At 38.9% G+C, this 15,936-nt stretch overlaps 1 protein-coding gene across 4 annotated transcripts in view; it reads left to right on the top strand.

The window, feature by feature from the left end:
* Positions 1-8,242: 8,242 nt before the first annotated feature.
* Samtor (S-adenosylmethionine sensor upstream of TORC1) overlaps positions 8,243-15,936 on the top strand; it is a 63,240-nt gene continuing 55,546 nt past the window's right edge. For 3 of the 4 annotated variants that reach the window (XM_089247108.1, XM_089247107.1, XM_089247109.1), the window contains exon 1: positions 8,295-8,392. In XM_089247108.1, the coding sequence (XP_089103234.1) occupies positions 8,314-8,392 (79 nt within the window). In that variant the 5' untranslated portion in view covers positions 8,295-8,313. Of the gene's footprint in view, positions 8,393-15,936 lie in introns of all 4 variants that reach the window. The other variant, XM_089247110.1, reaches the window with a different exon arrangement.

Here is a 15,936-nt window from a genome sequence, read left to right as displayed (position 1 = left end):
TTATTACCGAGTTGTATAGCAACATTTTATGTCTAAGTGACAATTCGCTACCAGGAAAATATATTCTGTTTTACATTCTTAAATTCTTGGTAGCCTTTGCTTTGACATTCTCGGTGTGGGCTTTAAAATTCATCCTTTTGTCAAAGGTTACCCCTAGGTATTTTAGGTATGGTTTCGGTTTCAACTTCACGTTCCCGATCTCTAGTTGATGGTTGGAACCTTCTGGGGGGGGGGGGCTTTTCTTCGGTGATACCACATGAAATTACACTACTTGTCGTGATTAAGTTTGATATCTGATTCGATACAGTAGTCTTCTACCTCCTCTACAGTCTCCTGGAGGTTCTCAAAGGCCTTGTTCATGTCCCTGCAGTGCTCTAGCAGAAAGACATAATCAGCATACTGGCTGATCATGCCTCTCTGGGGCCCTGGGAAATCATTCACATATAACGAGAAGAGATGGGGGCCTAATACACTTCCCTGAGGGACAGAAGCCTTGATTATTCTGCTGGTAGAGAGGGCATCTCCAATCTTGACTTGAAAGGTCCTACCCTCCAAGTAACTTTTCGTAAAATATATGAATTTTTGATGGAAATTCAAATCAATAAGTTTGGCTAAGAGAGTCTCAAGGTTGGTTTTGTCAAAGGCTTTAGCCACGTCTAAGCTGATCGTACAAACATATTCTTTATGGTTTAAAGCATCCATGATAAATTCTGTTGTTCGCGTAAGTTGGGTGATGCAAGAATGATCGCCCCGAAAGACATGTTGCTCTGGGCGAATGATCTGATGTGTGTTAGTGTAATTAGTCATTCTAGCGTCGTTTAGCCTCTCGAATAGCTTACTTGTGTTCGATAATAACGAGATTGGGCGATAATTCTGGGGAAATAGAAGGTCTGCATTGGGTTTGATTATTGGCTTATCAACCGATCTCTTCCAAATTTTTGGAAAATAGTTTAATCTGATCATCCCATTAAAAAGGTTAACGAGAGAAGTCCTGATGTTCATTGGAAAAGCTTTAATACCCTGGCGCTTTTTTCCTCTTAAGTTTCTTAATTACACCATTGAGCTCGTCAATCGTAGCCAGAGGAATTTCGGTCGTCTCTGTTAAGATGGGGGGGGGGGGGTTGCTAGCAAAGTAGGTTTCAATTTTGCTGCGATTGGCCAATGCAGTTGAGATCTCTTGTACGCCATTGGGCGAAAACTGCTCCTCTATGGTGTCTCCGAACGCCTCTGCCATTTCAGCGGGGGTGAAGACCACGCCCCTATTAGCACTATGAATTCTTGTGATTATCTCTCTCTTGGGTTTACATATTTTTAGCGCTTGCCAAAGGGACCCGTCCTTGATGTTGACTTCTTCCAGAAAATTTGTGAAACGTTCATTTACGAAAGCCCTTATCTCTGCCCTAATTTCTCTCTCCATTTGGTTCAAAATTAACTTATCCCTTGCTTTTCGAAACCTCTGCCTGTTCTTCTCTCTAATTCTCTTCAGGAGTTCCTGGGACAGTCCAAAACGATGGCCACTTACTTTCGTTTTCTTGGTGGACTCACTAATAGCAGTTTGAATTCGCCCTGTAATTGCGGTAATTTTTTCCTCAATTTTGCTGTCTGTACCAGTATACAATTCCAAAATAGGCTCTTCGGCCAAAAGCTCGGTGAACAATTCCCAGTTTGTTTTTCTTATGAACGGGACTTTGCTGGGAAACAGAAAATCTATTCTAATGAGCAGGGGGTTATGCGGGGAATCGAGTATAGATGGCGCTTCAACCGATATCGCACAATCGATGTTTTTGCTAAGCGCAAAATCGATTACGTCAAGCCTGTGCATCGATTGGGCTGGATAGTGGGTGGGGTAGACTGTGGCATGAATATCTATGCCATTATTTTGGCAAAACCTGTTGAGAGCTATACCCTTCGAGCAGCAATACCTGGAATTCCAGTTGATGTGTTTGACATCAAAGTCACCCGCTACTATAGTTGGGACATCGCAGTCAAAAATCGCCTGTAATTGTCCGACATCAATTCTCTTTCTCGGGGGCTTATAGTAAGATATCAGATTGAAATCAGTATTGTTGACTCTTATCTTGACCGCAATTGTCTCAGACTCGGGTGACTGTCTAATGTCCAATACATTATGAGAGATGTCATTTCTCATGAGTGCGGCCACGCTCCCTCCTCGATTGTGATTTCGATCGGCTCTGACCACCTTATATCTGTTGATTCTCTGTCGCTAGGGATCAGCCAAGTTTCCTGGATTAGCGCAACGTGAATGTCGAACTCTACCATTGTTTCTGCTAGCTCCCTTATACTGGGTAGTAAACTGTTGGCATTCCAAGATACAATATTGAGGGGCCTTGGCAGGCTAAAATCGCAGCTATTTGTACCTATTTTTGGGCTTTTAGTAATGCTAGAACTTCTTGAAGGCCGCTAAGTAGGGCGATGATCTTGCTGCTGACTTCGTCATTGGGCTTGGCCAGCGTTGTGATATTATGAGTTGCATGAATTATCGCTTGGAACATACTTTCTATGTTTATGTCTCTGGGAGAGAAAACAAGCGATTCCATTGGTTGTTCGCTACTTTCGATTTCATCCTGGGCAAAGGGGCAGGCGGCTATGAGCACACGCCCACCTTCGGGTGTTTTCGTGTTGTTGTTATTTTCTACACAGATTTTTTCGACCTTTGAGAGCGTTTCGACTAATACTTCCTGCGTTTCTGCTATTAATCTATGTTCGTTTGCATTTTCTAGCTCGGCTTCGAAATCGCTTTCGCGCAAAACCTTTCCTCTATCAAGTGGGTGTTTCCCTCTGTTTACCACCTTGGTGAACGCCCCCGAGTTTGGGCGTTGCGTCAGCGGCGTGAAGTCGGGGACGCTTGTGATTGGCTGGGGCTCTGGGTTGTTTACATTTCCCTCGCTAGTTTCTGTTTCGTGATAGGGGGAGTAGGCCTGGCGGCAACTCCTCTAATTATCTCTGAAAACGTTCTGCCGTCGGCAACTATCCTGTTTTCGGCTTGCGAATGGTGGCTAAAATTCGGGTCCCTCTGTAGAACTGCTGGAAGGGACGGTATAATTATTCTACTGTTGTTTTCGCTCTTCTGCCTTTGTTTTTTAACAGGGCAACCCCCAAAAAAGGCTGTGTGTTTATCTGAGTTACACAATTTACATTTCTTTTTACTGGTATCTACCCTTGTTGGGGCATTTTCCCGTTAGATGTTTTTCCGCACAAAATGAGCAAGCCGGTTGGTCGTGACACGTCGAGGCACTATGTCCGAGGCGAAGACAAAATCTACATTGGAGAGTGTTACGGTTTCCCATGTATCTCTCTGTGTTTACGGGGGATGCCTGATATCTCGGTAATATTGAAAATATCCTTGTTTTGCAGGGTAAATTCCACCAAATAGAGGGGGGTAATTAGCCCCTGTCCTATAATTCTTCATATTCGTAATCCTTATTACCTCATAGCCCTGATGCAGGATATCGTCAACTATTTCATCACATTCGATTTTGGCTGGGAGACCCCTAATCACTACCTTGAAGTGCCTGTCTGTTCTTAGTTCGAACGAATAGAACTTGAAACCTTTCTCATGACAATACTTCGTAATTGCTCTATGATCGTTCTCGGAGTAAACTTTGATCGATAGAGTATTGGCCGTTGGCTTAGAGTCCGGGGGAAATTCACAAAGCTTACGCATTTCGCCAAAATTGCTCAACCATCTATTTCCCCAGGAAGATAATACTATAGGGGGATATCAAATTTTCTTCTCTTTCTCCGATGAGATACCTCCTGAAAGCCTTCGTTATCGGCATCGAGCGGTACATCATCATCATCGTTGAAGGGGAGATTTTCAACTGCCTCCTGGGCTACCTCTGTGGGCGGGGCTTCTGTTTCGTCTACCTACGGGACTTCATTATGCTCTGAATTTTCAGTTTTTAGAGATGGGGGACCCTGGAGACACTGTCGTCCTCCATCAAGAAGGCATATGCTTCCACTATAACTTCTCTCTCAGGGGACTTGCTTACCTTGTGCACGTTTTTAGGCTTAGCCTGCTTTTTTCTTTTCGTGCTCCTCAACACATATCTATGCCCCTCTGTCGAGGCTTTTTCATTTTCTGCTTCATTTTCAAAAATTATACTATCCTTGAGGTAACTTCTAGCAGTATAGTGTAAGCATTGCTCCTTCTCGATGTCGGCGAAAAATTCTGCCGTAGCAGTAATCAACATAGCGTCACAATTGTCACTCTCATCGTCTGGGCAGTTAATAGTATCACTAAATATATTCAACTTTTCAAATTTACCCGCGGTTGGGCATTGGGTCTCTTCTAGCGGTATTAACCAAGCGATCTTATCATGAAATGATCCTAACCATGGCTTAATCAAGCCTCCTAACTCTACAATATCCTGGGCATTAAATTTCTCAAACAATAATTTAATCCTATGAAAGTCACCACCCTCTTTGGCATGAAAAATCGGGCAAAGTTTTACCATAATTGAATAAAAGCGGTAAAGTAAATGCACTTACCCCTTTCAATGCCGTCTCAGAAGCCGAATACGCTGGCACAAATTAAAAACTTTTTACGCGAGGGGAGAAAACTAATCATGGAGACAAGACAATGCGAGTGGGGAATCAGGTCAGGTCGCCGTCTTTCCTCAATAGATGCCGCCACCGCCAGAACCTTTGCCGAAGCTCCATTCCTTCGCAATTTCCTGAAATAAAAACAATGCGATTTTGCAGATATAAACCTCTATCACCAGCCGAATCCCTTATTTCGTCTCATCCACCCTTCTCAGCACCGCTCTCGTAGTCAGCTCGTTATCGGTAGTGTGGCCTGCTACTCACGAAGAAACTCACAGGGGCACGTACGTACCCTCGATGGTATCTATGTTTTCCGTGTCTTAGGAGAACTTATTTTTGTGACTTGCCGTAACGACGGTCAGCATGAAATCTTTTCCTTGTTTTTTCTTTCTTTAAAAAGCAGTATTTCAGAAAAAGTATTTTCTGATACTTCACCTTTTTTGATTTTTATGTTCATTAATAATCATTTTACTTTTCAGCCAATCCCGTCCAACTTGCTCAACCGACCAATGAGGTGAGACCACGGTGCAGCTGATGATGACGTTGAAAAGCAGTTCACTTTTCCTGCCCAAATTATTTAATATTGTCGGAGGCGAAGCGCGCAACCACGAGAGAAGACGGTCATGAAAACCGCGCTCCCAATGCACAGTAAATTGGGCCATTAAACGCACAATACGTACTCAGTCGTATTTGTCTCTTAAATTAAATAACATCACTTAATAAAAAATCGCATCATGGCGACTCAACTACGACTTTTGAAGTTGTGCTACATACATGGCGTAACGAAAGAGGATCCCTACTGGAGCAGAGGAATCACAACACCCAGGACCTAATCGACATGGTACGGGAATACTTCTCAATAATCGAGAAAGAACTGAACCTCTTCACCCAATGCCACCCTCGAAACACATTAGGTGAGCACCCTAGCCGGGCCCCATTTTCTCTGCTGATGTTGAATTAGGAGGTTCTCTGAGCTGCTGCTGCCGTTGCGACTTCGTACGGACTGGTGCATGGACTCGAGGGCGTAAGGCCTACGCTCTCGTGGGCGATCGTCGAATAGACCGGTGTTTCGTGCCTTGAAAATATAGCGATAGCCGGTGATTTTCTGGAGGTTGAACTAGTGTGCTGGTCCAGGCCACTATATCGCATTCTCATTTCAGGTTGACGGAGCTCTGGCATCACCTAAGTATAGTGAGACGGTTGGTTGATCGGATTACGGCCCTTGGGTCTGGAGCCGTATGACTCTCCCTTGGCGGAAATCGTCGATTAGAGGCGCGGGTGAGTACATTTCATTGATTTCTGCGCAAAATGGTTAAATTCTGCATTGTACTAAATGCCCTTGAGGGAAATGATGTTTTTAACGTTTTAAAAAAGGATTTGAGTGCCCTTTTTGGGCCTGATTTTAGCGCTAATGTTGAATCAAGAGAATTTGAAATTAAATTGTTATCTTGGTTAGGGGACTATTATGATAAACAGATGCGTAATTTTAATGGATTAGGTATAGATTGCCCGGTGGCAGATAAATTCGATGAATTGTTAATTGTGTATGATAGATATATAACGGCAGAGGAATTGGATCAGGAGGACTATGTCCCGGAGATTCTAAAGCTAACTTGTGCGTTCTTTGAATTTATTGATAAAAATCCTTGTAGTCACCAACTGGCCAGCTCATTTAGAGTTGAGGATGGCCGGGAAAAGGTGGAGAGTGCAAATAATGATATAAAAAGAAGGCTTAGGCCTAGGAAAAAGAAAGCTTTGAGGAAAGATGAAAATTTAAACTCTGTTGTGAGTGGCGTACATAGAATTAGTCCTTCTCCGGAGGGCCAGAGGTCGGACACGGTTGCGGAGAGTGTGGTCTTGTCTTTCAATGTAAATTTGGATAGTGTTGGAAATGGAACCCTTGTTGATAAGGGTACTAATGAAGTAGGCGGGACCGTGCACGCTGGCGCTGAGGATGCCGGTACAGTCAGGAAGGTGGGCGAAACCCCGCAAAACACGGAGGATGTGAGATCTGTACAGATGGGAGATGTAGAGGGTGATCAGTTAGACAATGACGGTTTCAGGCAGGTGACTCATAAGAGAAAAAAGCAGGGTATCCCACCGATTATGCTGTCTGAGTGTGGGTCAAACTGGCTTAAGGATTTTGGGGAGATTAGGTCAAAATGCGAGTTTCCTCCGGATGCTAAAACGTCGAATAATAGTGTTGCCATAATGGTGTTCTCCGAAAATGATTACAGATATGTTACGGCGTACTGTAAAACCAAGAAGTTCTACAGTTTTCAGTTAAAAACGGAAAGGAACCTTAAAATAGTTTTGAGGGGTTTGCCACATATTGCCCAGTCGTTGAAATTGCGGAGGACCTTTTATTTACAGGTCCTTTTATTACAGGTTTATTATAAACGGTAGGGAGCGCAGTTTTTTCAGATCAAAATGTGGGGGGAGACAAAATAGTAAACTGACCATATTTGCTTGAGAAAAATACGTGAAATTGGGCTTCGAAATACGAACATTGCCAATAATCACCAAAAATGATACCAAAAATAAGTTAAGTCGCCAACTCATGCTAAAATCACAGAAAAGTCGCCAATCGAAGAAAATGAACCATCACTTCCAATTGTAGTGAATTAAAAAAAAACATGACAAATACATATATGTTCTTATTTGTAGTCGTAGTTATCGTAATTTAATTTCCGAATTAGGAAGATGACTTTTATTTTTCGAATCAGGATTAAAGTTAAGTTGGCTTCGTTGAAAATACGTAGGCTGACGACCATATTTCCTCGAGACAAATACGGGAAATTGGGATTCCAAATACGAGAAAATACGGGACATCGCCAATAATAACGCAAAAAGTGCACAAAGTTGCCAGATATTGATGAAATTAAGGAAAAATCGTAATGGCGGGAAACGAAGCGTTACTGCAAATTGCAGTGGATTAAAATAAATTCCACGAAATAAAACGTTCAACAAGACAAATGTGGGAGATTATTGTTCTTATTTATAGTTGTAATTATCATAATATAATTGATGAGTTGAAAAATGATTTCAATCTTTGACTTCAATAAAGAATAAAAATCCAATTAGGCGTCATGGGAAAACCGGGACTGTCTCGGTAAATATGGGACGTATGGTCACTATGTTTGCAAGAAAGTTGGATAGCCTGGCTATCCAACTTTCTAGGGTGACCATACGTCCCGTATTTCCCGGGACAGTCCCGGTATTTTCTGTTTTTTTGGCCGTCCCGACTTTTCGGCAAAAGTGTCCCGGTTTTTCACGTATTTTACGCGAAGCCTAGTTGAATTTTTATTCTTTATTGAAGTCAAAGATTGACATTATTTTTCAACTCATAAATTACTTTATGATAATTACATCTATATTTGAGAATACTAATCTCCCACATTTGCCTTGGTGAACGTTTTTTTTTTCGTGGAATACATTTTAATCCACTGCAATTTGCAGTAATGCATCATTTCCCGCCATTGTGATTTATCCGTAATTTCAACAATATTTGGCAACTTTGTGTGGTTTTGGCGTCGTTTTTGGCGATAATTGGCGATGTCCCGTATTTTCCCGTATTTGGAATCCCAATGTCCCGTATTTCTCTCGAGGAAATATGGTCAGCCTAGATAGCCAGAAAAATACTGTCCTGGCGTACGGGACGTATGGTCACGGTATCAATCAAGAGATAAATACATTTAGTTTTAGTTGGCATGGGGATTTGATTTTTGTTTACATTACAAAGGGAGAATGAATTCAGAAGAGCATCAGAATCTTGTAAAAATTATCAAGAATGTTCATTCACAGCTGAGGAAGGATTATAAAGACAGTAAGAAACTGTTTTTTAATCTCTTCTATGCAAATTCTTGAAAAATATCTATTTTTCCAGATAATATAGCCAATGACTTCAAGTTTAATATTTCATAAATATTTTTCAAGTTTATTTTGTAGCAAATTTTATTTTTTATGACTGAAAGTCATGGATTTTGTCCACTCTGTTAAGAAAACAAATATTATTTCTGCTGTTTTTTTCTTTTAAAATAATGAAATCAACTTACACATATGCTCGAAAAAAATGGCATTTTCAATTTTTGACTTTTTTTCCTGTCGTTTAGAGGGTTTTTCTTAAATTTTTTAAAAATAACATGGAAAATTTTATTTTTTACATGTATTTCACTACTTAAAATAAACTTTTTATTTCTGACAGACAATGGGTTAGTAATTTATAAGTCAACATTTTAGTTTGGTGTGGTCTTTAATTTTTTTTGCCTGTGAACTGCAAAAAACTTCCGATAACAGAGTGGACATTATTGTAACAGAGTGAACAGAAATGTTTAACTGAGAGAAAGCTACCTTAGCTATCCAATATTCTAAATAGACTGCAAGTACACTTATGTTACAATACTCACAACAATAATCTAGGTGTGAATGTCTCCAAATTCAGTGTCATTCATTCGCACGAAAATTGCAACCATTGCTTTATGATTACACCATAGCTGCAACAGCTAGAGAAAGAAAAAGCATGGCAATGGATTTAGGTGTAATTTTTAAGAGCAATTTGAACTTCAGTGATCACGCAGAAGGTCTTCTGTCAAAGTCCAACAAGTTACTTGGCTTTATCATTAGTTTGTCTGGACCATTCATCTCTGTTCCATTGATGGTATAACTGTAGTTAGCAGATGTCTTACCCTCACTTGAGTATGGCTCAGTAATATGGGGCTTTATTTGTATAGCAATGGGTGTGCATGTTGAATGGATATGGAAGAAGTTTGCTGCCATTATTTCGAAAGGCTTTTTTTTGGTGTGTACATTCCAGATGCACCTACTTCGGATCTTCTCTCTTTTTTGAAGATGGCATCTCTCTATAGCAGACATACACTGAGAACTATCCTTTCTGCACAAACTTTTTCACTGCAGAATTAAAGACGTTTATTTCAAATACAAATACAACGCCACAACAGGCAAATTGCCCAACGAGGTGGCTGACTTAAGAACATCATGGATCCCCGAGCCATTTTTTGGAGGCCCTACCTACTACTGCTACACCACACATGCACCCCGCCCACACCCCCTGCGGAACCCCCCAACGAATCGGTACATGCGGAGTGTGCGTGTAGTGAAACCTGACGTGAAGTTTTTTTTTGTTTCTCTGTAATGCTTGTTATGTATAGTGCTGCCATCTGCCACCAGTTTTTCTAACTATGAGTGAAGTGTTATGATTGAATGATTTATCGTTGTAGGACTGTTGCGCTCTGTGGCGAAGCTTTTTAACGGGGAGATCGGCTCGCATTTGCGCCTTGAAGTTGGGAACCACAGAAAACCAACTTCAGCCGACCACCACTGTGGGGTCCGAACCCGGATCTTCGCATCGCGAGTCCGTCACTATAACCACTCGACTAACTAGTCTAATTAACATCTTCGTGCCATCTCACAAGCGATGGGCTCATAGTTTCCACAATGTTTTTATTTACCTTATGCACGCATGAAAATTTATACTTCACCTATTTTTCGAGCATGTAAAAATTATAATATGCGTGAATTGCCAAATATTTTTCATAAAGATTCCTCATTCCACTAGGTAATGTACATATTTCTCATTTATGTTTCTTTTTATTCCTAAGAGTGCTTTGGCATCATGTTGGTTTTTTTCTCGTGTTTCCATTTGTTCCTCATATTCATTTCCTTCTGTTTACTTATCTTTGTAGGCCTATATTGTATTTTTGTTCAATTCATCTATTTTTAGTTAGTTTTTTTTGGGTAGATGTAGCTTTGTTTTTCTTGTATCGAATTATGAATTTGTATTTCCATTACATAAATATGTATTTTTGTATTATGTGTCTGCGTGACGATTTAATTCTTAATTTAATGTAAAATTGAATGAATTATTATTGTTTATTATTATTACTATTATTGATTTTACATTTCTTTTATATTTTCATTACTTTATGGTATTTTTGTATTTTTATGTCAGTGGTGGTGTTCCATCTCTGTAATTGGGCTCAGCCTGTTGAGATGTGCAAATAAATAATTTAAATTAATAACTATAATAAATAATTTTTATTTTCTCAACAATTATAAACACAATTTGTGATAGGTGTCCCGGAGATCCCTGTATAACGGTTGAAAAACATCCACACCATAAGGAAATTCAAGAAACACACCCACTCATGGTTTGAACTTTGGCTGTGGTAAAATTTTTAAAATCTGGTCAAAGTGGACACTGGATTTGCTCAGTTATATATTGCTAGCTGTTACCCACGGCTTCGTTCACATGGATTTGGTAATCTGAAAATTAATCTGTGATGATTTCCATACATAAAATTTGAATGCCTCATTAGCCCAATATCTTCACATCATAAAATACAAATACTGATCAAATTTCATAATTATAGTTTCAGTGGTTCATAGGCGGAGATAGACTTGGAAGTCTGGGGGACACGGTCATTATTGCTGGGGGTGCACGATGATGATGATGTCAATTCATATATGTATATATACATTAGATCAATTGACTTCACCTTTGAGGCTGGGGGGGGGGGCAATGCCCCCTGTATCTCCGCCCATGCAGTGGTTTAATCTCAGCTAGGTTTCTTCATGTTACCTTGAATTAATTATCTCTTATGGATCCACCTTAGGGGTCAAGTTTCAAAAAACCCCTTCTTAGTTAGTCGTTACGTCATGAAATAAAACTACTTATAAAATTTCATAATTACAGCTTCAGCAGTTTTGTATCAGCGTGATTTCTTTGTTAACTTTGAACCCTGTATTATCCCTCTGAGCAGGGCCGGTCTTAGACATAGTGGCACCCGGTGCAAAAACAGTAGTCAGCGCTCCCGCAGGTGCAAATCCAGAGTGATGTGTCAGAGGAGGCATTTTTTGCTAATCACTACTGTCCTGTAAAATACAGGACAGATTCATTCTACCATATTATCAGACTTTTGGTGTGGTGATCATCCCCATCCCCCCACACTTCTTGGTTGGATATTAAGGGACGAAGAAGTCGGAAAAACTTCTAGAATGGGATTACTGCTATTTAACTTGCAAACAAGCATAAAAACCCAACTTGTTTGATTTAATTAAGAGATTTAAAAATATTAAAAAAGCAAAACGTCACACATTTATGCAGGATACTCATCTTAAAGGATCTACCTTTTTCATACTTATTTTAATTGAGTTTTATGGCAAAATTTGTGTACTGCACTCATCATGTATGGGCTAAGATGATAATAAACGTGTTTAAATTAAAGTGATATTTCCGTATGATTTCTATCATATTTATAAAACTCATGAACTTCATTTGACATTGTCTTTTTCAGACCCAGTGCTAAGAAACAGAAAGAGCAGGCAAACACCAGCTAAAGCACCGGTCCCTGCAACTTGGGCGGTGCAACGAGCCGAATTGGGGGCGGGGGGTGCTTGTAACTCCTCCTTTTTCTGAGCATAACCATTTCAAAGAGACTCCAAAAAAAAACTGCCCGCGAGAAAGCATGCTACAGCCGTCTTAAGAGCGTCATGGGACCCTTGGCCAAGTGGTTTTTCTGTGGCTCTACCTAGTAAATTCTAGAAAATTTTAACTATATCTAATTTTCGTGAGGCCTTTCTACTCGTGAGACTTCCAGGCTGCTCCTGGGTGGGCCCATGTGTTAAGACAGTACTGGGAAGGGGTTGTTTTTCTCTCTGTAGATTTTTTTTTTAACCTTCTGGGGACTTCAGCTTTAATTTCACGATAGTGCACAATTGTTTAAGTTTAAGCTGAACATCCGTGAGGTTAAAAAAAGAATATGTGAAGTGAAAAGAAGCAACCCGCACGTTTGTGCATACAGGGTCTAGAAGGGCTATGCATAATCGCCGGTAAAAGTGATAAAATGTTGCAAAATTTATCAAACTTACCGAGACGATTGGTGATTATGCATTACTGATATGCTTTACTGATTCATGAGCCTTTACATGTTAAATGAAACTATTGACCAAATTTGTTATTTATAGCTTCAGCTCAGTGATGATTACCTCATATAACCTTTGAATCTCCTTATGACACCATTAGAGGTTGAGTTTTGAAAAACTCCTTAATGAGTAGCCTACTTAAATTATAAAATGGAACTGATCAAATTTCATATTTATAGTTTCAGCAGTTTTGGCTCGGCATGATTTCTGTATACAACCTTTGAACCCTCTTATGACCCCCGGGCTGAATTTTGAAAAATCCCTTCTTAGTGAGTTTTTAAACCTTGAAATGAAATTACTGAGCAAATTTCATATTTATAGTTTCATCTGTTTTTTCTGTATAACCTCTTTTAACCCCTGATGACACCCTTAGGTGTTGAATTTTGAAAAAATCCCTCCTTGGTAGATCTCTACATTACAAAATAAAACTGGGGCGTGCTGTAGCCCAGGTTGATAAGATACTCGCCTAAAGTGCCAAAGCATGTTTAGAGGTGTCGTGAGTTTGATACCTGGTTCGTCCTTGTAAGAAAACTTTCCTGACACAGGGGTGCAACAAAAACTGCAACTTGATCGCAGCAAAAAATTGCTACCACAGGGAGTCCCCCATCGAGGGGTTAGCACGCCAACCTCTCGATGAGTATAAAAACGATCCTGCCATTCGGAATCGACAATAATTTGTAGGTCCCAGTTTAATTAGCCCTTGTGTGCAGAAAATGACCGTGGTGTGACAAAAATGTACAAAATGATCAACAAAATAAAACTACTAACAGAATTTCATATTTATAGCTTCAGTGATTTCAGCTTGGCGATGATTGCTGCATATAACTTTTGAACCCCTTTTGGCCCCCCCCCAACCCATTATTGGGGGGGGGGAAGTTTCGCAAAATTTACACATTATGAAATAAAATTACTGATAAAATTTCATATTTACAGTTTCAGCAGATTCTGCTCGCCATGTTTTCTCTATATAACATTGAAGGACTTTATGACAAACACCCCTTAGGGGTCGAATTTAGAAAAACCCCTTTCTTAATGAGTCTTTATATCATAACATGAAAAAAAAACTGATAAAATTTCATATTTATGGTTTAAATGGATTCCGCTGGGTTCTTGACAAGTTTTTATACAGGGCATCCATATTTGAAAGATCCTATTTTAAAGTAGCCTACAGGCAAAACCAGTCATCAGAAAAGTGTGAAATTTTGTGGTGGACTTCATGAAGTGATGGGAATTTGTTTCAGTGGGAAAAATTAGTTGCACATGTAACTACGAGAGGGCATTTCCCTTTGAATACCTGTAGTAAACATGTAAATTTATGTGATGTCACGCAGCAGCTGTTATAAAACCTAGAAACATTCTTGGAGATCTTGTTTCTCAATGTGTTTTCTGCTCACAATGACAATAGGTTTACGAGAGTGCACTTTCTTGGTCAAATTGTTTTACCAAAACAGCAATTCCACAGTAATTGCTCTACAGAGATATTGAACTTGGAAGAGGATTCAAAAAGGTCCAATGAATGTAAAAATTTTTAAATGTTTTTTTGTTTTTTTTGGCAATGCCGCCAATGTAAATAAACACGCTGAAAAGGGGCTCTCTATATTTTATTTTGGAATTATATTTGGCAGAAAATATATGAAATGTGAGACATTTTGAATTAACAAACCACCCTAATGCTTGAATAGAGTTAATAATTAGTAAAACATGCTTTAAAAACTAATATATGTGGCATAAAATATAATCACATGCGGTTGTAGCAAAGAAAGACGACATCTAATGTTGAAATTTGAAAGTACAAACTGAAAATTAATATTGATGAAATACTGCAATGGTCTGGTGTACGATAAGAATGAATTTTTCTGTTTTGTGCAGTGTAAACAGTTTTTCATACGAAGTGTGTTGTAACGGCAGAATCGAGCTTCAGGAAAAATGGCAAAGAAAAAAAAGGATGAATATAAGTGCAAGGACTGTAAAAGTGAGCTGAAAGGTGCTTCTAGTGATGAAATAGGCATGAAACTGGCATGTTGTGCCTCTGGAGATGGAGAGGATACGGAAAAACAATTGGAAAAAATTCAAAAAATGCTTGAGGCTTTTAAATATCAAATGCAAACACCATGGAACAAGCAGTAAATAAAATCACCCAAAAGCAAGATCAACTTACTAAAGAGGTGCAGGAGGTTGTGAAAGCAATAGAATTCCACTCAATGGAGCAGATTAATATTGATGTTAAACAAGCAAAAATTGAAAATGAAGAGTTGAAAATGGAAGTATATAAAAGAGATTTAAGACAGAGAATGAATGATATATGGAAACAAAAAGTAGAAATAATATAGAGATAAATGGAATCCCAGATACACACAAAGCATGAAAATATAAATGAAATAATGAACACAAAGAAAACAATCCTGTAAATAAAAGAATCAACAGAGATAGAAAATGCCCACAGAGTGCCAACGAGAAACACTAGCAAGCCAAAACCAATCATCGTTAGGTTCCATACTGAGAAATCAAAGATTACCTGGATGGAAAAAGCCAGATGACAAGATAGTCTAACAGCTGATAAAATAAATCCAGATTTTCAAGACAACAAAGTATGCATTAATGAACATCTCGCACCAGAAAATAAGAAACTGTTCTACAAAGCAAGGCAAGAAAAAACAAACTTTGTTATAAATTTGCATGGGCAAAATATGGAATGATATTCCTCTGAAGAGATGAGAAATCTAAAATATTAAGAATATATTCAGAAGAGCAACTGCAGAGACTAAACCCAATCTTTAAAGACAATGGAAAGTGAAGAAACAGACGTGATTGAGGATCAGCGCCCACTGGAGGAAATTCAAGAACTGAGAAAAAAGGTAATAAGATGTCCTAACACAAGAAACAGATCTCTAACTTTTCCAATAATCAACATACAGAGCCTTAGAACAAATTTTCACAATCTTCTGACTTTTTTAAGAACTTTACATGAAAAAATTGACATAATTTGTTTAAGTGAAATATGGATTGATGAAAATTAAGAATTCAATTATTACATAGCAAATTACAAACACATCAGTGATTATTATTGTTATACAAACTGTGTAGAAGTTACAATAGATCAGGGCAGTAATTATGTATATAAATAAACAAATTAAATCAACACAAAATGACATTAATTTCACTACAGCAGAAGATTTGTTTATACACCTCACAGAATATGATGTTAATATTTTGCTTTTGTATCGTTCACACTCATATAGTCAGTTTAATGAAGAACTAGAAATCAATATAAAAAAATAAAAAGTAACATATTAAAGGTTGGTGATATGAACATTGATCTATATAGTAAAACTAATGGAACATTGCAATATTTAGACATAATTGCCATAAATGGATTCTAACCACTGCACAAAAAATAACATGAGAAACAAAGGAAAGTCACATATGCAT

The sequence above is a fragment of the Pholcus phalangioides genome, unplaced genomic scaffold, assembly GCF_987345545.1.
Source record: "Pholcus phalangioides strain wild (caught in Gottingen) unplaced genomic scaffold, Ppha-v1.0 ptg000017l_1, whole genome shotgun sequence".
Taxonomy (NCBI): Eukaryota; Metazoa; Arthropoda; class Arachnida; order Araneae; family Pholcidae; genus Pholcus; species Pholcus phalangioides.
Note: the sequence above shows the minus strand (reverse complement) of the source record. Positions and strands in the feature narration are given on the sequence as shown.